This window comes from Ylistrum balloti, unplaced genomic scaffold (genome assembly GCF_031769215.1).
Source record: "Ylistrum balloti isolate Yb309-2 unplaced genomic scaffold, AGI_CSIRO_Ybal_v1 Utg370840, whole genome shotgun sequence".
NCBI classification, from domain to species: Eukaryota; Metazoa; Mollusca; class Bivalvia; order Pectinida; family Pectinidae; genus Ylistrum; species Ylistrum balloti.
The window spans coordinates 104,181-129,565 of record NW_026782484.1 but is presented as its reverse complement, the minus strand read 5'-3'; the positions used below and the strand labels follow the sequence as shown (position 1 = coordinate 129,565).

Here is a 25,385-nt window from a genome sequence, read left to right as displayed (position 1 = left end):
ATGGCGTTTGATCTATATTCAGATGAGGACGGATTTGATGGTGTGTTTATAGAAGTATGTGATAAGTTGGCCCCGTAAGGTTGATTCTGTGTGATGGCGACAGGTTGTATCTCGTCACAGATAAAGGCACTGATTACTGGTGTTTCTGGACTACGGACCTTTAACTAACCCGTCCCTGATCATTTCCTGGTCATTCTACATTTTATCAGACAGAAGTGAAGTTTACAAAACAAAGATCTGGTAAGTGATTTTTTTGTTTTATGTGAGCGCGGGGCTATGCCATGGTCGTGTCCTTGTTTGTCATATATTCATGTAGCTATCTAAATGATGACGCCATTACATAAATCATAAACCCTATCATGACGTCACAAAGAATAAAACAACGACGTCATAAATTCACAACAAAGGCCAACTTTTCTTCAGTAAGAAGACGGGTAGTATAAAATAACATTTTATGAAATCGTTGAAGCTTCTATGAGAGGGGGTATGGGGGAGTAGTTTGGAATCAGCTTCATATCCATGTATTTGTCCTAATTAAGTAGCGAGATAGCACCATCATACATCATCAAATATTACAGATTCTGTGGAAGGTAAAGTAGAGAAACTGGTCGTTTTTAACTTCGATTGTTTTCTGCATAGAGCGAACGTGGTCTTAACCCCTGAAGTATTTAGGATGAATAATTCCATACTACATATATACTGATTCAATACTACATGCATATCGATTCCAAGTTACAAGCATGCTGATTCCATGCTACATATACACAGAATCCAAGCTTCATATATGCCGATTCGAAGTTACATATATACGTATTCCAAATTGCATATATGCTGATTGCAAACTACATATATACTAATTGCAAACTGCATGTATACTGATTCCAAGCTTCATATGTACTGATTCAAAACTACATACCTGGTATATACAGATTCCAAACATCACATATACTGATTCCAAGATACATTTACACTGATTCCGTACTACAAATATATATTTCTGTTCTGTTTCAGGTTTCACAAGCAGTTAATGAAAATGGTAAGTACCTGATATCTGTGCATTAAAATACAAACAATTCTTATAACTATAAGATGTATACATTGGTCTTGTCATGTAATGATGGCAAGTCTATTGATTTCCAGATTAAATGTTTTGTAGTTTGATGTTGAAGGTTTGAAAATCAGATAAGATATACACATAAACTAAAATAAAATTAACTTGACTGAAAGTGCATTTTCTTTTCAGGGTGAAAAATTGTCAGACTCCCAACTTCGAGGTAATGTATCTTTATATACAATTTTCATGCAATAATTATCACATTTTTCATTTGTATTACAATCAAGTAAATGACTAGATCCAGCAAAATTTCTTCAAAAACAGCCCCACATTTTACCTTACATTACCTGACTTTATCTAGGAAATAATTACTGGCTAAAAACCTCAGATCCACCTTAAACACTCCTGAAATGATATTGCCTGTGGATGTATCTGTTTTTAGAGGTGAAAGAGGCCTTTAGTTTGTTCGACATGGATGGAGATGGTCGGGTGACAACAAAGGATCTAGGCTCTCTGGTCAGGTCCCTTGGGATCAATCCCTCGGAGAATGAGGTTAGACAGATGGCTCGGGAGGCAGACATTGATGGTAAGTAATGTAGACTTGGAGTACTAGTGCTAACAACAAGTTTATGTGTTATACTGCTAACCTGCAAGGAATTTTAATTTGTATGGTTATTCACCCTGTATTACTGCTAACCTGCAAGGAATTTTAATTGGTATGGTTATTCACCCTGTATTACTGCTAACCTGCAAGGAATTTTAATTGGTATGGTTATTCACCCTGTATTGCTGCTAACCTGCAAGGAATTTTAATTTGCATGGTTATTCACCCTGTATTGCTGCTAACCTGCAAGGAATTTTAATTTGTATGGTTATTCACCCTGTATTGCTGCTAACCTGCAAGGAATTTTAATTTGTATGGTTATTCACCCTGTATTGCTGCTAACCTGCAAGGATTTTAATTTGTATGGTTATTCACCCTGTATTGCTGCTAACCTGCAAGGAATTTTAATTTGTATGGTTATTCACCCTGTATTGCTGCTAACCTGCAAGGAATTTTAATTTGTATGGTTATTCACCCTGTATTACTGCTAACCTGCAAGGAATTTTAATTTGTATGGTTATTCACCCTGTATTACTGCTAACCTGCAAGGAATTTTAATTTGTATGGTTATTCACCCTGTATTACTGCTAACCTGCAAGGAATTTTAATTTGTATGGTTATTCACCCTGTATTACTGCTAACCTGCCAGGGCTTTTGATTTGTATGGTTATCCATGATTTTCTTTGGAATATTCCTGTTTGAGAATTCTAGGTGCATTTTATGAGTGGTTTTGGGGCATATGTCAAAAGCAGTGATTTGTTGTATTGATTGTTAACACAATCCTTTGGGATTGTTATGTACTAACATATATTTATCGTATGATTATGATTAGGTGAAGGGGTCAAAGTATACAATATCTGGCCAGATATCAACAAATACAGAGAAAAAAATACATTTTGTTTGGTCATGTAACAACCTAGAGCATTTTAAGATTGATTCTTGATCCTGAGGCTACAATACTAGCACAAAATTTATACACCAAATATGGCATATACAGGTTCTGTGTGATACATGGAAAGATGGCTTGTACTGTGCAATAAAAACAAGTGATGGACTTCTCAGAAAAAATAATGCTGTGTGAACTCATCTAAATGTAATTCCTCTCCTGATGTGTTGACAGGTACTGGGAAGATCGAGTACCGAGAGTTTGTAGCCATGTTTAATGTTAGAAATAATCTGAAACAATTTTTATCCTGATGTGTTGACAGGTACTGGGAAGATCGAGTACCGTGAGTTTGTAGCCATGTTTAATGTTAGAAATAATCTAAATGTAATTCTTCTCCTGATGTGTTGACAGGTACTGGGAAGATCAGTAAGAGTTTGTAGCCATGTTTTATGTTAGAAATAATCTAAAACAATTTTTATCCTGATGTGTTGACAGGTACTGGGAAGATCGAGTACCGAGAGTTTGTAGCCATGTTTTATGTTAGAAATAATCTAAAACAATTTTTATCCTGATGTGTTGACAGGTACTGGGAAGATCGAGTACCGAGAGTTTGTAGCCATGTTTTATGTTAGAAATAATCTAAAACAATTTTTATCCTGATGTGTTGACAGGTACTGGGAAGATCGAGTACCGTGAGTTTGTAGCCATGTTTAATGTTAGAAATAATCTAAATGTAATTCTTCTCCTGATGTGTTGACAGGTACTGGGAAGATCGAGTACCGAGAGTTTGTAGCCATGTTTTATGTTAGAAATAATCTAAAACAATTTTTATCCTGATGTGTTGACAGGTACTGGGAAGATCGAGTACCGAGAGTTTGTAGCCATGTTTTATGTTAGAAATAATCTAAAACAATTTTTATCCTGATGTGTTGACAGGTACTGGGAAGATCGAGTACCGTGAGTTTGTAGCCATGTTTAATGTTAGAAATAATCTAAAACAATTTTTATCCTGATGTGTTGACAGGTACTGGGAAGATCGAGTACCGAGAGTTTGTAGCCATGTTTTGTTAGAAATAATGTAAAACAATTTTTATCACAGATGTGTTGACAGGTACTGGGAAGATTGATGCGTTTGTAGAGTTTTTGACAAAGAAGGAAATGGTTATATCAGTGCTGCAGAATTACGACATGTGATGTTAAATCTTGGTGAGAAATTACAAGAAGAGGAAGTGAATGACATGATACGAGAGGCAGATCTTAGTGGTGATGGACATATTAATTATCAAGGTAAATATCACAGGTAACCTTCACACCATTGTGTGGTGGACATAACCCTAATTATCAAGGTCAATATCACAGGTAACCTTCACTTCATTGTGTGGTGGACATAACCCTAATTATCAAGGTAAATATCACAGGTAACCTTCACACCATTGTGTGGTGGACATAACCCTAATTATCAAGGTCAATATCACAGGTAACCTTCACTTCATTGTGTGGTGGACATAACCCTAATTATCAAGGTCAATATCACGGGTAACCTTCACATCATTGTGTGGGGGACATAACCCTAATTATCAAGGTAAATATCACAGGTAACCTTCACATCATTGTGTGGTGGACATAACCCTAATTATCAAGGTCAATATCACGGGTAACCTTCACATCATTGTGTGGTGATGGACATATTAATTATCAAGGTAAATATCACGGGTAACCTTCACACCATTGTGTGGTGATGGACATATTAACTCCACTGGTAAATATCACAGGTAACCTTCACAACATGGTGTGGTGATGGACATATTAACTATCAAGGTAAATATCACAGGTAACCTTCATACCATTGTGTGGTGATGGACATATTAATTATCAAGGTAAATATCACAGGTAACCTTCACACCATTGTGTGGTGATGGACATATTAACTCCACTGGTAAATATCACAGGTAACCTTCACAACATGGTGTGGTGATGGACATATTAACTATCAAGGTAAATATCACAGGTAACCTTTATACCATTGTGTGGTGGACATATTAACTCCAAAGGTAAATATCACAGGTAACCTTCACACCATTGTGTGCTCGACATAACCCTAATTATCAAGGTAAATACCACAGACAACTCCATCTCCAACTCTCTAGAACACAATTGTCTCCTCACTCAATCTACATATTCTCTCTGCGATAAAAAACACACATTGCTAGCTACTCTATCAAAACGAACAAGGCTTTAAGTTCTTCATGTTTTGAAAATAAAGACTCAGATCTTTTAAGAAATTCTAAGTATGAAAATTGGCCTGTTTATTGAAAATTTTGCCACATATCACTGATATATGATTTGTGTTTGTTTCAGAATTTGCTAAAGTGTTACTTTCCAAGTGATGGCCATCTCTAAAAGCTTAAAATTTTTATTGACAATTCAATGTTTTGTTTTTCTACATTAAACATTAAATAATTATTTGTTCTGCGTCTTAATCGTCAGTTGAACAACAGAAGAAAGACTGGATGTCTGTTGAACGTTGATATCGCCACACCTCCAGACACAATATATGTTCTATTTATAGTTTCATTGGCCTTGACCTATAAACCCTTTAAAGCAAACTTGTGATCAACGATTGTTTACTTTACAATGAGAAACAAGAAGTCCATTGATCTGCATTTCTCACTGGCTATTGTACATTGTAACACGTTTGACCTCTGTGGTCTTTCATGTGGATCAAAGTGATTCCCTTCAAACTTGAAATTCAGGATTCCACTGACCTGTTACAATGTCCATAGGTCGGGGATGCTTTTGACCACATATCGCAATTATAAGTCCAGAATGCCACCGATCAGTTATCATGTCCCTAGGTCGGGGATGCTTTTAACCAGATATTGCGGTTATAAGTCCAGAATGCCACCAACCAGTTATCATGTCCCTAGGTCGCGGATGCTTTTAACCAGATATTGTGGTTATAAGTCCAGAATGGCACTGACCAGTTATCATGTCCCTAGGTCGCGGATGCTTTTAACCAGATACTGTGGTTATAAGTCCAGAATGCCACTGACCAGTTATCATGGCCCTAGGTCGGGGATGCTTTTGACACATATCGCAATTCTAATTCCAGAATGCCACCAACCAGTTATCATGTCCTTAGGTCGGGGATGCTTTTAACCAGATATTGTGGTTATAAGTCCAGAATGCCACCAACCAGTTATCTTGTCCTTAGGTCGGGGATGTTTTTAACCAGATATTGTGGTTATAAGTCCAGAATGGCACTGACCAGTTATCATGTCCCTAGGTCGGGGATGCTTTTGACCACATATCGCAATTCTAATTCCAGAATGCCACCGACCAGTTATCATGTCATTAGGTCGGGAATGCTTTTGACCACATATCGCAATTCTAATTCCAGAATGTCACCAACCAGTTATCATGTCTCTAGGTCGGGAATGATTTTGACCACATATCGCAATTCTAATTCCAGAATGTCACCAACCAGTTATCATGTCTCTAGGTCGGGAATGCTTTTAACCAGATATTGTGGTTATAAGTCCAGAATGGCACTGACCAGTTGGTCATAGGTCGGGGAAGCTTTTGTCCAGATATCGCAATTCTAAGTCCAAAATGCCTCTGACCAGAAATCTTTTTACAGTTCTGTACTGCTTATTTTGTATCTCCTAATTTAAAAGTAAAGCTTCTTTTTACACATCTGTTCTGCCTATTTTATATTTCCTAATAAAAATATGTAGCGTCTTTTTTACACTTCTGTACTGCCTTTTAAGATCTATTAATAAAAAAATAAAGTTTCTCTTTAAAGAGAAAAAAGTAACCCTATTGGTGTGCCGTGTGGTCACATGACCGTTCTGGCCAGGTAGGGTAAACATGAAACGGAGGATACGGACGATCTATATATGTATATCATGGTTATGACGTTATGTAAAAAAATCACAGAAAAAATGAAATATACCTCAATGAGGTATCTGTAACCTTCATAAGACTTCTTTGTGCAAATTGTTCGTCAATGTGCATATGCAGAATTAGTATGGTGCAATGGTATAATAGATATATCCTTTACGCATTAGTTTTAGACCCCTAAAAACAATTTGTTGCTCGCAAAATGTACGCTATGTCAATGAACTGCCACCAAACAAATGCACAATTAATTCAAATGTGTTGAATTATTCAATTAAACGTATTTTATTGCAAAAATTATTACAACACGATTAGGTACAAGTTATTACAACTTATGAAACACCCTTTCCCCAATATATAACAAAATATAATTAGACAACGCAATAGCCATATGGCAACAAATACACTAACTACATATTTTTGGAGAGAGAGAGAGAGAGAGAGAGAGAGAGAGAGAGAGAGAGGAGGAGGAGGATTGAGGGGGTAGTTTTGGCGTTCATACTATATAATTTATTCAAATTTAAATTTGCGTTTCTGATCACATTACTTAATCACAGAGACGCTAGCTTACAGTGATCCAGAAGTACACGTGTATTACAGAAAATCATCATTTGAACGGGAATGACATTCTGATGACAGAAAAAAATCAAAGTAAAATAATTGTGCGAAAATGGTGAATATTTGTGTTTGATGTGTGCACCTTTTCTTAAGAGTTGGATTCAAGGTTTTATGGTTTTTTTTCCTGAAATATACGTTATTTCTTGGCAAACTTCTTTTCTTATAACACAAACTTCACACATTTAAATGAAGTTAATTTTTCATCGGTCGCTCTGCAATTTCGCGGTTAATTCAAATTGAAAATCAGTCACTAACACTGGCAACTTAAAAATCACCAGTTTTTCAATATAAGACGTCCTCGTTAAGAGTTTCGTAACAAGAAATTGCAAGAAGACGTGACCTGATATACCTAATGGATTTTCACTGAGCAGACGACGGCAAAACACCGCCATTCGAGGCCAGGCTGATTGGTTATTTCATCATATCTGGGAGTAGGTTTGACATGTAAAAATGTGCATTAAGAAAAAGAACACAAATTTGAAGAAAAAAAATGAATAAATAAATTTACGGTGGATGGTTATAAACACAAATTTTCATTCTTTCTGGAAGCCAACTTTGTTACAGCAACCAAAATTGTCCAGGTGCGAGGTCGAGCAGTTAAATACTCAAAAGTTCAAGTGATACGGTTCGACAAATCAGAAATGCCTGACGATCTGGAACCGATGTCTAGACGATAAATAGACTCTGTAATTGTGACACTAGTTTTTCTTTATTTGATAATCTAAAACTTGCCAATTTTCTTGGTAGGCCGGGAAGATTTGATTCTTTGTCTGTCTGTCTCTCTCTCCGAATCCTTGATTTCACTGTAACTCACAGTGTGTTTCATCAGCTTGTTGGTTACTATTAATGGTTCATGCCATCACGTGACCTCAATTGTAAATATGTTGTGAATGGTATTTGTAGAAGTCTAAATGAACATACTCACTAATCCTTTTGTCATAATATATATCAATAAAATATATTGAAACTAAACTAAAACTAAAGAAAATATGGAAAATAAATGGAGGTATAGGACACAATTTCAGCTAATAGAAATGTGCGCTTCTTCTAAGTCGCAATCCTGATTCCGCGCCTGCAAATGGTGCTCGTGTTATTTTAATAGCATCTTCCGCAATTACTGATAGGGAAATCAGATTTCTATGTAAGTGACTCAAGTGACACCTTTGTTAATGTATTTAAAGTCATGAAAACAAGTTGATTAAATCCACACTCCTTCAAATTTGATTGAAGTTCCGATGATGATATTGAACAACAAAAATGTGGACAGATAATTTGTGTTTTCTATACCTTTCGAGAGGAATAACCAGCATTACATAGTCCTCTGGATTAAATTGAATTAAGGTTAAACAGATTTCGTATATTGAAACGAACTATTTTTTGCTTTTCTTCAATAGGTCAGAATGGTGATGTGTGTAATTATTAACTTCAAATTGACTATGTGACAACATCCATTATGTGAAGTTTCACCGTTGAACAATTTATCAATCAACCAAGAACTGTGGAAAATACATTTTTCACGGTTATTTAATTTCGATAGTCCAGTGCTGTTGAAATAATTAGGTAAACCTACATTTTAGTTGGTGTTGCAATACTATTGACCATTTTCCCAAAGTTTGATTTGCGCGAGATTATGTAATACTTTCAGTGCCTGGCTGATTTCGAATTCGTAAGTGGACTAAACGAAACAAGGAATTAATCTTATTTTAATTTCTGAAATGATTCAAACAACTATTTTTTTAACTTCCGTGAGATGCTTGACAGACAAGGTCCGTGCTCCAACAATCCAACGGGTTTCCTGTCAATTGTGCACTTGTTATGATAATAGTGTTGTGATACCATTGATTAAGCAGTGTCAACAGCGGTTATCTTTCTTGGCTTCACTTTGTTTATATGTAGTATATATAGCTGGTCGACTTCAAGATGTCGACCTAATGGCGATGATGTTAGCTACAATTTGAACCGTCTTTGCCGTACGTTAGATCTATAGATGGTACGTTAAATTAACGTCATGCTTGGGTTTCAACAGACCTTTATCACTTGTCAGCAGTTCTTGTTGAATCTTGTTACATTGTGACTCCGCCCACTCAACATAAAATGAAATGCTGATAAAAGCAACTTCAGGTAGGCCTATTTCACCATGTTTCTTGTGAGAGGAGGATCAGTTGTTATACCAGTAGCGAACCCAAATACACGTCGATAGAGGTAACACACACTACATTCTTTCTAACTATATGTTTGAAATAATGCTACTAAATCGAGATTACGAGAAAATAGTCGATTACAAAAGCTCGCCACCTGCGTTAGTCATAGCTTCTTGTGTGCTGTCACATTTTGTAACAACAAAAGGGCATACATGTACACTCCCTACACATGTCATTTAGTTCGATTTGACGTGTCTGGTTGTTTACAAATTACCTATATAAAATCCGCACTTTTTTAAGAGCCCTCCAACATAACAGAGTTATCTCTCTTTATACGTGTAAAAATTATAAAATGTTCTCGCTGGGAAATCCAGAAAGCACCGTTTAACTAAAAAATAAAATGACTGGAAATAATGAGATCTAATGAATCCATACGTAAAAAAAAATTTTTCTTTAATATTTTTTTTTATTTATAATGACAAATAATGTTAATATAACATGTCTTGTGTTGTGGCAGGGTTGTGAAAATGTGACACCATATCAAGTTGTTATCATCATAAATAAGTTGCTACAACAATTTTTCATGTTACTTTTATTTTTTTATTTTCTTGCAGAGAGAGGTTTCAATTGAAACTATATAAAAACATGGCAGCTGAAAGATTAGATATAGACTCTAAGGCAGATTTAGTTACCCAGGAGTCAAGCGAGGAGCCCCCTTCTAAACGCCCTCGATTTGAAATTGAGGAAGGTAGCAGTAACCAGACATCAGATTTCACAGGTGATGGTGATGTTCATAGCCTGAAACGATCAGATACTGTCGAGTATGATTTGGTGGGAGTGCTAGAAAGTAAAAATGGTGTGCAAGAGGAGGTCAAAGCGGGGTCAGGGATCACAGGTGGTTCTACCCTGAATGGTACTCAGGAGTACAATCTTGAAGGGAAAACAACAGAAAAAAGCAATGGTAATGATGACATCACAAAGGGGTCACAGGTCATGGATGATTCTACCGTCTGTGGTACACAGGAGTATAATTTAGAGGATGTAGAAAAGAATTATGGAACTGATGAGGTCACTGAGGGGTCAGAGGTTGTGAACCATTCTGACCCCAGTGGTACACAGGAATATAATTTAGAGGCTACTAACAGAAAAAATGATGGAACAAATGAGGTCTCAGGAGAGTCAGGGGTCAAAGATAATGCTTCTATCAGTGTTACACAAGAGTATGTTTTAGAAGCAGAAAATGAACAGAAAAATATTGATGCTCAGGAGGTCAAAGAAGAATCAGGGATCAAAGATAATGCTTCTATCAGTGTTCCACAAGAGTATGATTTAGAAGCAGAAAATGAACAGAAAAATATTGATGCTCAGGAGGTCACAGAAGAATCAGGTATCAAAGATAATGCTTCTATCAGTGTTCCACAAGAGTATGATTTAGAAGCAGAAAATGAACAGAAAAATATTGATGCTCAGGAGGTCACAGAAGAATAATGCTTCTATCAGTGTTCCACAAGAGTATGATTTAGAAGCAGAAAATGAACAGAAAAATATTGATGCTCAGGAGGTCACAGAAAGGTCAGCAACAGAAAATGTGATCACTGAGGAAAACACAAATGACTTACCTGTTGTGCCTACCCTTACAAAAATCCCATCTGTGTTGCAGGATGCTGAACTCATAGCAGGTATTGTTGACGGGGTTGATGCTGATGTGATTTATAACAAACTAAAGGAACACAGAGGAAACCCTGACCGTGTCAATTTGGTGACCAATGAAATTCTGGAGGAAGCTGGGCATGCTTTGACTTCCTCATCAACACAACAGCAGCTGGGCCAGACTCCATCATCCTTCATGGAGGATTTTGTTTCCGTGATTGACAAGTCCATGGCTAACATGTCTGCCCTGCCTCTGTCAGCCAATGAAATTCACCAGTTGTTACTTTCTGAGGGAGAACGATTGGACAGGGTAGACAGAGTGGTCAGCAAATTACTGACCAAGCATTACAGTTCATTACTGACCACTCGTGAAGATTTTGCAGCAGATGTCCAGAGAGTTATTGAAGTCTTGCCAGGGGCTAACCCCAACGAAGTATTTAGGTTGTTACAAGAAAGAGAGAACCAGGCCAATAGGATAGATCTAGTGGTAAATTTTCTGCAAAGTCGATCTGTTACACGATTGGCCAGGGTGGAGACGCTGCCTGATGACCCCGCCCTCCATCGTGACCCGCTCTACAGAGACATGAGAATAGTTGCTAAAGTGTTACCAGATGTCAACCCAAACGAGATATATGCTTATCTAGAGGCCCACAACCATCAGAAGAATCGCATCCAGTTGGTGATTGAGGAGTTGATGAGAATTGTACCGACCAGCACCCCTAGTATTGGAAGCAGCAATGCAAGCTCACTAGATGATACAGTTCCTATGGGAAAGAGGATTGCTTACAATATCGGTGATGAGGTGGATGAGCTGAAGGGAGTCTTTCCGGACTGTGATCCTACATATCTTTATAATGAGTTAGAGAAACGACAAGATGATAAAGATCGTGTAAAAAACCTAGCATGGGCCATGTTTGAAAACAAGGATTATCCCAAATACGCAGAGGTAATGAAAGAGAAGGAAAAACTCACCATAAAGGAACGAATTGAAAATATGACATTTGATTTGAAGGACTTCTTATCAAGGTTTCCAGACCCATGCAGTACATTTGAAGAAAGCAACAAGCTGATGGGTGAAAACTACCGACAACATGTGCAGGCACAGATCAGAAATGACTTCAGAGAACTAAAGACAGGATTTCTTTTATATATTACGACAAAAAACAAATTCCATTATACTGCTAGCAAAAAGGAAATACAGGAAAGGATTAAAGATCTGCCAGGTAGGTTGCTTTAAATAAGGGACGGATAAACTCAGGTATTGTCTAGTTACTGTTATATAATCTGTATTTATTGTCAGGATTGACAAGTTACATTCCGGACACAAATGTTAGAATATGTGATACACAGGTGAGAAGTTTTGATATCACAGACACAGCTAACATATTATGTTTATACTTCTTTAATATTTTAGTGATTTATTGTAAAGTTATAGACATGGAAACTGTATATCATATATAGATAAACTTTGCAAGCAATTTATTTAAACAGTAGGATCCAATAGTATAGTGTGTTGTTTTTTTTTCTTTTGCAATTTATTTGTTTGTTTGTTTTTTTTTAATTTTTGTTTTAATTCTAATTTTTATGAAACAATACATGTGAAATAATTGATTTCCTTTTCTTGGGTATCCACATTCTTAAAACTTCTTCCTGGTGTTAACTTTACTAGATATCAGGGCATTCAGGTGACCCTTGACATCTGTCAATTTCAGAAATCAACTTTCAGGGGTCAAAAGGAATATGAAATTTACAATCTTTTTAAAGCCAACAGTCAAAGCACATATTTGGGATTCAGACACATACTGACACACTTTTGGGAGCCAAAAGCATACTCACAAAGGTCTTCTGAATACCATGGATGTGACATCTTTCTAAATCCTTTGTTCATGCAAACTTGCACATAACATTTACTTAATCAATTAGGAGATAATCAAGTGATGGCTGGGGAGTTGGAGAAATGTTTCCTCTCACCAATTCCATAACAATATTCTGGCTTGATTTATAAAAAGAGGTGGACAAAGTTATGTTACAGTTGCCACTAGGGTTTTCCCCATACCATCAGGGCTAAGTCAATTGACCATTGCATTGAAAATGTAGATATTCACAGCCTCATTACCTTGCATACAATTGCTGGGTATGAAGAGATGAACACACTTATGGTTTGTACCTTGGAGTAAATGTTTTTAATTAACTCAAATGACTTATTTTGTTAGTGACTTTTCTAATCATAGATGTTTTCTGTTAGATTGACTGATCAAACGTTTTAAAGAATGAGGATTTAACAATAAAAGTGTATATCTGCAAATATCTGGAATGTAAGTCTTTCTGGTCATTAAGTCAAAATTGGTTTAGAAACACAAAAATACTGCACCTTGATTGCTGGTTGTAACTATATATCTGTGTGGTTATATGTCATTTCAGAAGAATCCAGGAAGTATAAACAAGTGCCCAGACAGGAGGAGCCACTGCCTGAAGAACCTGATGAGTTTTTCTTTTACGAAAAAATGTTTGTGGCTCACAAAGATGAAATTCTAGGTGAGTTTCAGAACTTATCCTAGGTGTGGTTTAGCTTTTCTTTGATAGGTAATTGAAATGTTTTTATTGTTACATCATTGCAGCATAGTGGTGTGGTCTTGTCTTTTTCACTGATCCTTCTGTCCACCCAGACAACATATTGATTTGACTTTGTACTGGAAGTACAACAGTCAGCAAATTAAACTTAACATACAGATGAATACAATGACAGCTTGTGTATCAAATGTTGATCTATGCATGTAAAATCCATGGTTTTTAAATCCCATATATAAATCATACCCTCTTTCATCACCATGCAAGAATATATAAGTACATAATCAAAAGCTATAAATACAAACATGACTTGCAAATAAAAGGAGTAGCCATTTTATCATCATTTCTACCAGAACCACATGGACAGTTAAGTAATGTTATGATTTTCATTTATTAGATCATCAAGAAGAGGAAAAGAAACTCAAAGAATTAAAGCGATTGCAAGCTAAAGAAAATGAAGAACTTCTTGAATGTGGTTGTTGTTATGACGATGAGTGCTTAATTGAGGATATGGCATCTTGTCAGGATGGCCATCTTTTCTGCAAGGACTGTATAAAAAGGTCATCAGAGGTTGCCATTGGAGATGGACAGTGTGTCTTTCCTTGTTTCACAGATAATTGTGATTTTCAGTTCCCACTTCCTGTACTACAGGCTGTCATGTCTCCAAACATGTTCTCCATCTTGTTGAGGAGAATGCAGGAAGAGGAGGTCAAACAGGCAGCCATACCAGACCTGGTCAGCTGTCCTTTCTGTAGCTTTGCTACCATCATCTCTAATCCTAATGATAAAGTTTTCAAGTGTCTTAATCCTGAGTGTCTAAAGGAATCCTGTAGGTAAGTGTCTTAATTCCCGAGTGTCTAAAGGAATCCTGTAGTTAATTGTCTTAATCCAGAGCACTGAAAGGAATCCTGTAGGTAAGTGTCTTAATCCTGAGTGTCTAAAGTAATCCTGTAGGTAAGTGTCTTAATCCTGAGTGTCTAAATGAATCCTGTAGGTAAGTGTCTTATTTCCCGAGTGTCTAAAGGAATCCTGTAGTTAATTGTCTTAATCCAGAGCACTGAAAGGAATCTGTAGGTAAGTGTCTTAACCCAGGGCGTCTAAAGGAATCCTGTAGTTAATCGTCTTAATCCAGAGCACTGAAAGGAATCATGTAGTTAAGTGTCTTAATCCAGAGCACTGAAAGGAATCATGTAGTTAAGTGTCTTAGTCCAGAGTGTCTAAAGGAATCCTGCAGGTAAGTGTCTTAATCCAAAGTGTTAACGTGAATCTTATAGGTAATTGTCATCATTCCAGAGTGTCTAAAGGAATCCTGTGTGTGTCTTAATCCAGGATGTCTAGGAATCATGTTTGTAAGTGTCTGAAGTCAGAGTGTCTCAAAGATTACTGAAAGGCATGTGTCCAACATTTCATTCCCAATCCGTTGATGGTGAAGGTAAACCTATATAGTGTACATTAGAAATTTTACAGAAACAAAAGTAATATTCCTTGAATAATTTAGACAAATTAACCTCTATTTTGACTCATGCCAATTCATGGACAATCAAGTATTCTAAAATAATGGTTATGGAAGGTTCTTTTCTTTGAATAATTTTTGTGATCTGATATACCCATGGTTTCTAATGATAGTGCTAAGACGGTAGTCACCGTATGATCGACATCAACATTTATTATAATGACATGCAAACAAAAATGTGTCATCGAAATATGAAGTGGAGAGTATGATGATAATAATCTTTTGTGAGATATTCTGATTTACTTTTCTCTGCTTCCAGCAAGTTTGAAGGTAGGCCTAATGTCAGAATGTCGATAATGACAATAACCGTTACAGTAGGCGATATTCTCAATCCAGGGATCAATTTTAGCTAATAATATCACAACACAGTGAAATCATATCACATAGTATTGTCTCCTACCTTTACTGAATAATTCCATAAAGAATGACACATAAATCCCAATCTCCACTTGGAAGGAATGCACTGACAACATTAGGTGAATTTCCCATTATGATCTCTTATTATGGCTTCTCCCCTGATTACATCAGTATATACTGAGCCCCAAAAGAAAAGCATGTCTGATTTAATATATGTCTTTTTGTAAGAAATCAAAAACAGGAACTAAAGTTTTAGTGATTTATTCAATAGTTTTTTAAAATTGTAATTAAACAAAATGTGGCTAGATTTCATTTCCTAAAATTTACAATTTCTATTGTCTATTTAATGAAGGCACCTCCATGAAAGAAAAATCACAAATCGGTCAATAATGTGTGTGTCCTCCTTGGGCATTGATACAGATTGTGCAATGTTGTCTCATGGAATTACTGAGAGTCTGGCAGAATGCCTGGGGAAATTTATCCCATTCCTGAAGGAGTCTCTGTTCAAGTTGTGCCAATGTCAATGGAGCTTCATCAGCAGCGATTCTTTTCCCAATTTCATCCCACACATGTTCTATCAGTGCCATATCCGGTAAAAGAGACAGCCAAGGGAGGACATTCACATTATTTTGTGCAAGGAAACCCATAGATACTGGAGCATTGTGGGGATGGATGCTATCCCTCTGGTAAAACTGTAGTTGGCTGTGGCTGTGCAGCAAACAAGGGTGTGACTTTGAAGGTGAGTTACCTGGATGAAGCGATCTTGGGCCTGAGTTGTTTCCCTTGGTCTCCCTGTCCAGGGATGATCTGAAACAGAACTTGTATGTTTGAAGCGTCCAACAAGCTAACATGAGATCCCAAGCGCCTGGCTACAATAGTGGCAGAGGTACCTGCATGCAAACTTCCTAGAGCCATTCCTCTCTGCAATTGTGTCAATCATGGCATCATGCTTCAGGAACATTTTTCGCGCTACCTTCACTGAATGAATGTATTTGCGACGGACTGCATTATAAAGAGCACGTCTTTGTGAAAACTCAGCTGTATTGGCAACATGATAGCATGTGCAGAATTCAGGATTTTACACATGTGTGAGTGTGAACAGTGTTGCCATTTCATCATTTGCAATCACAACTTTACATAATTGATATCAACAGTAGTATATACAAAGGTTACAACTAAGGATTTTCACATGATAATAAACTTTTTTGGGGCTCAGTATATTTTAGTGAACAAATACCTTTACCATTCAGAGATAGACATTAGGAATTTCAGGTATGTACACCAAGAATCAATATAAACAACTAATAATCCAGGCAGAGAAACACTCTTAGCTATTTCATATGCCTCGACCAACATTCTGACCCAAATCTATCAACAACTTGACTGGAAAGTGGATGGAGATTCTGCTTCATCAATAGAAGAAAGGAGTGTTTTGATTGGCTTAGACAATGTGAGGAACTGTTTCAAAGTAAATTTTGCAGGTCTTTGTTTTCATCAAATTTTGTTGATGTTTTGATAATTACAACACTTTAACACATAAATATATTTAGAATGAGGATGGTAGGCATGTTTTTATGCATATACTGGAGATTAGATCATGAAATTTGGTTTTGACAAGAGATGCAGTCAAAACCAAATTTTGTGATCTAATCGTCAGTATATGCATAAAAACAAGCATACTATCTCCTAAGTCTATGTTTTTACATTAGCCTTCTGAAAAAGTGTGTGAATGATTACAAAAACACACAATCTTGAAGGAGGATGCAGTATTTCCGTCTTTGCTGGTGATTTTGTGTAGTGTGGAGCTCAATTAGTCATATCTGTTATGAAAACATTACATTTAATATTCCTTTTCTTCAAAGTTTTTATACAAAGTCTTTCATTTTTGTTTGCTTCAGGCTTTGTAAGGAACCCAACCATATTCCACTCGGTTGTAATGAGATTGAGAAACAAGGAGAAAGGAATATGAGGACATATATTGAGACCTGTGTGTCAGAGGCCATGCTTCGTGAGTGCCACATGTGCCACAGGAGGTTCTACAAGGAGTACGGTTGTAACAAGATGACCTGTACCTGTGGTGCATCCCAGTGCTACTTGTGTCAAAAGCCAGTTGATGATTATGACCATTTTGATGATGATGATGAAGAAAAGTGTGTAACTTTATTTTTGATAAATCTCTCATATGAACAATTGCTCTCAGATATATACAAATGAAACATCCATACTTTAGGACAACTTGCTAGACTGAGATAATACAAACGAACCAGCAAATTTCCAATTTCATAATGGCACATTTTCACAGATCCTTAAAGTTCTTTGGAAAAAGTGAATGAAGCAGTTTCTCTATACACTGTTATTGATTGTAGTTATTTTGAGGTCAATCTGGTAAATTAGTGAGCATGTTCTTAAGCTGTAGTACTTTTTTACATTACAGGTGCAATTTATATTCAAATCCACGTGAACTCCATATCGCGGAGATGAGAGCAGCAGTTGCAGCTGGTATTGAGAAGTACAAAGCAGAACATCCAGAGGCAGCTGACATCACACTTAAATACGATGCAGAGAAACATATAGAGGAATGTAAGATTATCGTGGCAACAATTAATTAATGACTGTTAGAGAGTTTGATCCTATCCTATGAAGAAGACTTAACAAATAGGATGTGAAGAAGAGAGAAGTTGATCTGAATAAGCACACTATGAAATCAATAGCTAGGGTATATCTTAATAAAGACACTGTGAAATCAATATCTAGTGTTAATCTTAATAAGGATACTGTGAAATCAATATCTAGTGTTAATCTTAATAAGGATACTGTGAAATCAATATCTAGTGTTAATCTTAATAAGGACACTGTGAAATCAATATCTAGTGTTGATCTTAATAAGGACACTGTGAAATCAATATCTAGTGTTGATCTTAATAAGGACACTGTGAAATCAATATCTAGTGTTGATCTTAATAAGGACACTGTGAAATCAATATCTAGTGTTGATCTTAATAAGGACACTGTGAAATCAATATCTAGTGTTAATCTTAATAAGGACACTGTGAAATCAATATCTAGTGTTAATCTTAATAAGGACACTGTGAAATCAATATCTAGTGTTAATCTTAATAAGGACACTGTGAAATCAATATCTAGTGTTAATCTTAATAAGGACACTGTGAAATCAATATCTAGTGTTAATCTTAATAAGGACACTGTGAAATCAATATCTAGTGTTAATCTTAATTAGGACACTGTGAAATCAATATCTAATGTTAATCTTAATTAGGACACTGTGAAATCAATATCTAGTGTTAATCTTAATAAGGACACTGTAAAATCAATATCTAGTGTTAATCTTAATAAGGACACTGTGAAATCAATATCTAGTGTTAATCTTAATAAGGACACTGTGAAATCAATATCTAGTGTTAATCTTAATAAGGACACTGTGAAATCAATATCTAGTGTTAATCTTAATAAGGACACTGTGAAATCAATATCTAGTGTTAATCTTGATAAGGATACTGTGAAATCAATATCTAGTGTTAATCTTGATAAGGACATTATAAAATCAATATCTAGTGTTAATCTTAATAAGGATACTGTGAAATCAATATCTAGTGTTAATCTTAATAAGGACACTGTGAAATCAATATCTAGTGTTAATCTTAATAAGGACACTGTGAAATCAATATCTAGTGTTAATCTTAATAAGGACACTGTGAAATCAATATCTAGTGTTTATCTTAATAAGGACATTATAAAATCAATATCTAGTGTTAATCTTAATAAGGACACTGTGAAATCAATATCTAGTGTTGATCTTAATAAGGACACTGTGAAATCAATATCTAGTGTTGATCTTAATAAGGACACTGTGAAATCAATATCTAGTGTTGATCTTAATAAGGACACTGTGAAATCAATATCTAGTGTTGATCTTAATAAGGACACTGTGAAATCAATATCTAGTGTTAATCTTAATAAGGACACTGTGAAATCAATATCTAGTGTTAATCTTAATAAGGACACTGTGAAATCAATATCTAGTGTTAATCTTAATAAGGACACTGTGAAATCAATATCTAGTGTTAATCTTAATAAGGACACTGTGAAATCAATATCTAGTGTTAATCTTAATAAGGACACTGTGAAATCAATATCTAGTGTTAATCTTAATTAGGACACTGTGAAATCAATATCTAGTGTTAATCTTGATAAGGATACTGTGAAATCAATATCTAGTGTTAATCTTGATAAGGACATTATAAAATCAATATCTAGTGTTAATCTTAATAAGGACACTGTGAAATCAATATCTAGTGTTAATCTTAATAAGGACACTGTGAAATCAATATCTAGTGTTTATCTTAATAAGGACATTATAAAATCAATATCTAGTGTTAATCTTAATAAGGATACTGTGAAATCAATATCTAGTGTTAATCTTAATAAAGACACTGTGAAATCAATATAGTGTTAATCTTAATAAGGATACTGTGAAATCAATATCTAGTGTTAATCTTGATAAGGATACTGTGAAATCAATATCTAGTGTTTATCTTAATAAGGACATTATAAAATCAATATCTAGTGTTAATCTTAATAAAGATACTGTGAAATCAATATCTAGTGTTAATCTTAATAAGGACACTGTGAAATCAATATCTAATGTTAATCTTAATAAGGATACTGTGAAATCAATATCTAGTGTTAATCTTAATAAGGACACTGTGAAATCAATATCTAGTGTTAATCTTAATAAGGACACTGTGAAATCAATATCTAGTGTTAATCTTAATAAGGACACTGTGAAATCAATATCTAGTGTTAATCTTAATAAGGACACTGTGAAATCAATATCTAGTGTTTATCTTAATAAGGACATTATAAAATCAATATCTAGTGTTAATCTTAATAAGGATACTGTGAAATCAATATCTAGTGTTAATCTTAATAAGGATACTGTGAAATCAATATCTAGTGTTAATCTTAATAAGGATACTGTGAAATCAATATCTAGTGTTAATCTTGATAAGGACATTATAAAATCAATATCTAGTGTTAATCTTAATAAGGACACTGTGAAATCAATATCTAGTGTTAATCTTGATAAGGATACTGTGAAATCAATATCTAGTGTTTATCTTAATAAGGACATTATAAAATCAATATCTAGTGTTAATCTTAATAAAGATACTGTGAAATCAATATCTAGTGTTAATCTTAATAAGGACACTGTGAAATCAATATCTAATGTTAATCTTAATAAGGATACTGTGAAATCAATATCTAGTGTTAATCTTAATAAGGACACTGTGAAATCAATATCTAGTGTTAATCTTAATAAGGACACTGTGAAATCAATATCTAGTGTTAATCTTAATAAGGATACTGTGAAATCAATATCTAGTGTTAATCTTAATAAGGATACTGTGAAATCAATATCTTGCGTTGGAAAAATAAAACATGTTTATGATTATCAAGCAAAACCACAATACATGTTTGTAAAAAAATTGTAGTTGTTGGTTTCCTTTGAGTTTAGTGGCTGCGGAGTTTGCAGAAGATGAAGAATATGATCCTGATGGAGGGGACAGTGAAGGGGATGACAATGATGATGGCTCAAATCCAGAGCTGAGTTCAGACAATGAGTGAGTACATGGCAGTTATTTCACGTTCTGTGAGACAGATCAGTGAGTTAATCACTGAGATAAAGGGATGGTTTATCATTTGATGGTGCCTGTTCAAATCACCCGGTGTTCAATTGTCAGTTGTACACCTTTGAACATTTTTTGAATGACTATTTCCTGAGAACTACTGGATGTCTCTTTCTCAAATTTCATATGTAGGTTCTCCTGAGTCCTTAGTCGTGCACTTTTGATCAGTAAAACAAAATAGCCAATGGACAACCATCTTTGATTTGGACATGGTTGATTTGTTATCACTATTTATTGAAAAGTACTGGCTGGATCTCTCACAAATTTCATAGGTAGAATACCTCTCTTTGTCCCTAATTGTGCACTTTTGATTTTGGGACTGATCAGAAAAACATAATGGCTGACAGACCACCATCTTCGAGTTGCATAAGAGGAATTATCAGTTCTCGTATATAAGTAAGAGAAAATAAGAGGAAAGAAGAGAAAAGTAAGATCACACAATGATGGGCCCCAAGATCCCTCTGGTGTTTCCTATACAGCTATACACGTATACGAGACAGTGAAATCAGATGTATTAGAATTTTCTGTCACATTTGGTCTGTCTGCATAGTACCTGTATACGAGATTTGAGACCAAGTCATATGATATTTATGAGGTCATATCCAGCTGTGTTTCTGAAAATATAACCCAAATGGAAGTAATTTTATGGATTTGAAAAGTACAGAAATGCAAACAACAGAAAAAAATTGATACAATTTTGATAAAATTTTATACACAAATTAGGATCCATTCTAATACCTGTATATGTTCGAGATCAATTTTTCAAAGTCTCTGGCAAACATTCAGTAACATCTCATTCCAGGAGGAAAAGCTAACAAGATGTGGTTACAGAACATCAGCCCCAGACTGAGATAGATTAATCTTAGAATACATACAGGATACAGGTTCTGTGATGAACACTATGTATGGGAGACTTAATATTTACTCCCTTTGCCTGACTGTGAGATTTTATTGTACCATGAGTTCAATTAAGAATTTTTTGGAATTTTTAGCTCACCTAGTCTGAAGGGCCAAGTGAGCTTATGCCATGGTGCAGTGTCTGTTGTTCTTTCTATCTTTTTTCTTTAAACAACCAATGGACCAAATGTTTTGATATTTCTAGCTGGTATGTTCCGAGTAGGAAGCCTGAAAAAGTTTGCAAAAAATGACTTTGACCAATATTCAAAGTCCCAGGTGTCAAATTTGTCAAAAAACACCCCTTTAGATGACTTCTCCTCATGAACTAAAAAACCTAGAGGCATGATATTTGGCTGGTATATCTGGACCAGGCAAGCACTGCTGACTCATTGGGCCTCTTGTTATTGAGAAAGTATGATTGAGAAAACAACAATTAATCCTTACCTGCTATTAGTGAAATTAAGAATTGGTACTTTTCATTTACTTGGAGTGCTTCATGTTTTCAACTATATCCTTTGGAAATGAGATTTCTCTTTAGACTGTGAGTAAGCACATTTGTGTGAGTAAAGCTGATTATATACACATTGTAGCCAACTTATGTACAATGTTTGTACATGTTTTGTGTTCAATTATCATGCTTGTAGGTAAAAATAAAACTTTGTTTTTTTTTTTTTCTTTTTCCAGTGATAATTGGAGAGATGATGATGATGATGAGTTATGAGAAATGAACAGTACAGCAACCATACTTCTGAAGTGTACCAATGAGAAACGTAGTACGGTGGTTGTACTTTTGAATTTCATCAATGGGAAAGGTACCGTGGCCATATTTCTGAAGGTTATTAAAGAGGAACATATATAAATGAGAAATGTACAGCAGGGTGGCTGCACTATTGAGGGTCATCGATTAGAAATGGACAGCTGGGTGGCTGCACTATTGAGGGTCATCGATTAGAAATGTACAGCTGGGTGGCTGCACTATTGAGGGTCATCGATTAGAAATGGACAGCTGGGTGGCTGCACTATTGAGGGTCATCGATTAGAAATGGACAGCTGGGTGGCTGCACTATTGAGGGTCATCGATTAGAAATGGACAGCTGGGTGGCTGCACTATTGAGGGTCATTGATTAGAAATGTACAGCAGGGTGGCTGCACTATTGAGGGTCATCGATTAGAAATGGACAGCTGGGTGGCTGTACATCTGAAGGTCCTCAATGGGATATGTCCAATGTGGTTGCCCTACATATGAATGTCATCAGTGAGAAACATTGAGTAGGATGGCTGTACTTCTGAAGGTCACCAAGGAAAAATGTACAGCATTGTGGCCATCCTCTGAAGGACATCAAAGTCCTGGGTTTGGATGTTCAAGTAGTTTGTGATGAATAAATTATTTACTTATCAATGATTGTGATACATACACTGCATTCTATATTATTTTGGTTGTCAATATGTTGTAGATATCAGTTTCTGAATTTAGTGAAATATTCCGGAGATCATATACATTATCAGGCAGATAAAATATGTTAGTCAAAGAACAACAATGCAGATTGATTATCAAAAAATAGTATTGTTTCTAATTGTGTTCCTACAAGGCTGCATTTATCAAAGAGCATTAATCAGAACTTAACACAAAATTTTTGTCAAGTATTTTAATTTCAGATATGTTGATGGTGTGTTCTCTTTAAATCAAACATTATTGACCAAATCAGTAGGCCGCTAATGACATGACATACTATTAATAATAATACAAAGACATGACAGACAGCAAACCATTTGGTGGTTTCAAATTTCTGTGTATGAGTATTAATTTCTTTACAGTAAATTCCTATCTGTTAGTGTTGTGGTTGATGAGACATTCAAGTGTATAATTTCAATATATACAGTAAAACATGGATAAGTGGAAGTCGATGGGACCAAATGAAATATTTGACTGATCAGATGGTTCGACTTAGCCGTGTTTCTATGACCGGGGACATTTTGCGTCAATCTTATTTCCGGTTTACCGGATACGTTTCTCATTGCATGGCGTGATAGTAATGAAAAAGTAATAAATAAACGAAAATATTTTGTAATTTTTTACCATTTTCTTTTTATTTAGATAAATTGTTATAAGTACGAATATAAATAAAACAATAGATTCCAGAGGGATCTTGGTGCTCACCATTATTTGATTTATATATTATACTCTTCGAAAGTTGGATCTTTTCCCTTATTTCTCTTCTCTGTTTTTGCTCTTAATGATAAGAAAGGTTCTGTTTCCAGTAATGTTAATTCTCCATAGGAGCCTGCCCCCGTATAATTTCTTATCTAGCTTAACTACTGTTTTGTTCTTTTCCGAAAAATAATTTTGCACCTTTCCAACACCCAGATTTCATAATTTCAGTGAAAATGTATTTTTATAATGTTGTCAATTTCAGCATCAAAGACATAAGTTCGTAAATAAAAGAAGGTTATCTCGAAATTGTAATTCGCAACATAGTATAAATTTCTTTTGATAAATATTTCAAAAAACATCGTGTTTATTCATAAAACATAAAAAAAAATATTCTCGGATGAAAATGCACTTGCAGAGACACAATTATGAAGAAAAATGCCATAAATTTGCAATTTTCTCCCGTTATATAGTTTTTGATGCAAATTTCCATCAGAAAATCGGATAGAGCTTTACTTGTTTCATATGTGTACCAAAAAATCAGCTAATTCCATGTGGTGGAACGTTCTCATATCGCCGCCTGAATGTGGTTGTAAATTGAAAGAAAAGGGGAAATGAGTTGTCTGAAACCCTATTATATAGCTTATTATATACAAACTTGTCTATTGAATATCAGAGCGGATATTTTCATGACAGTTTTATGATGTGTAAAGACTAAATAAATAGTATCGATATAAAGATTTACACTGAGGACACCCTGATACATGAATACTGTTCTATCTCAAGCTGTCCTCTTCTGAATTTTCTGATTGTGTGGCCTTGTACATTTATCCGTATCTTCTTGTCTTTGTCTATACGTTTACGAAATCATTCACTCGACGCTAGCTATTCCTGTCTCAATTTCCTTGTTTATTGTCCCATCTTCAAAGCGTTGTGGCTCTGTCAGGGTTGGGACCCTGACTTGTCTCACTTTCTTTGTGCCTGCCGACCACGCCACATCGAATAGATAGATTATCCATATGAAATACTTTATTTTGTTCTAAGTAATCAATCAATTCTGCGCTTCTTGGAGGTATTGAATGTGATTTATTATATTGTCTTGTTATTTTGTGTAATTAGTTGTTCGTTATTTATCACACATTTTCGCATAATTGTACCAAACTACTAAGTATTAGCTGTTTACAGCAATCATCGGTGGCTTGCTATTCTGTTACTTTATCGACGCTTCATAAACCAATCGTTATTGTTTCAAGATGGAGGGTAAATGTGTTGGAGAAGAGTGTCAAGTATACTTCAAGAAACGTAGTGGCAATAAGAACAGAAGTGCACGCAATGTATAT

At 35.3% G+C, this 25,385-nt stretch overlaps 1 protein-coding gene and 1 pseudogene across 1 annotated transcript; both read left to right on the top strand.

The window, feature by feature from the left end:
- Positions 1–4,931, top strand: LOC132558894 (neo-calmodulin-like; annotated as a pseudogene).
- A 4,057-nt stretch (positions 4,932–8,988) lies between these two features.
- Positions 8,989–23,960, top strand: LOC132558953 (uncharacterized). The gene is made up of 9 exons (XM_060223578.1): positions 8,989–9,052; positions 9,818–10,410; positions 10,730–12,076; positions 13,275–13,388; positions 13,819–14,254; positions 17,190–17,441; positions 17,726–17,871; positions 20,828–20,933; positions 22,581–23,960. The coding sequence occupies exons 2-9, from the start codon at positions 9,849–9,851 to the stop codon at positions 22,615–22,617; spliced, it is 3,000 nt and encodes a 999-aa protein (XP_060079561.1). The 5' UTR covers positions 8,989–9,052; positions 9,818–9,848; the 3' UTR covers positions 22,618–23,960.
- Positions 23,961–25,385: the final 1,425 nt, after the last annotated feature.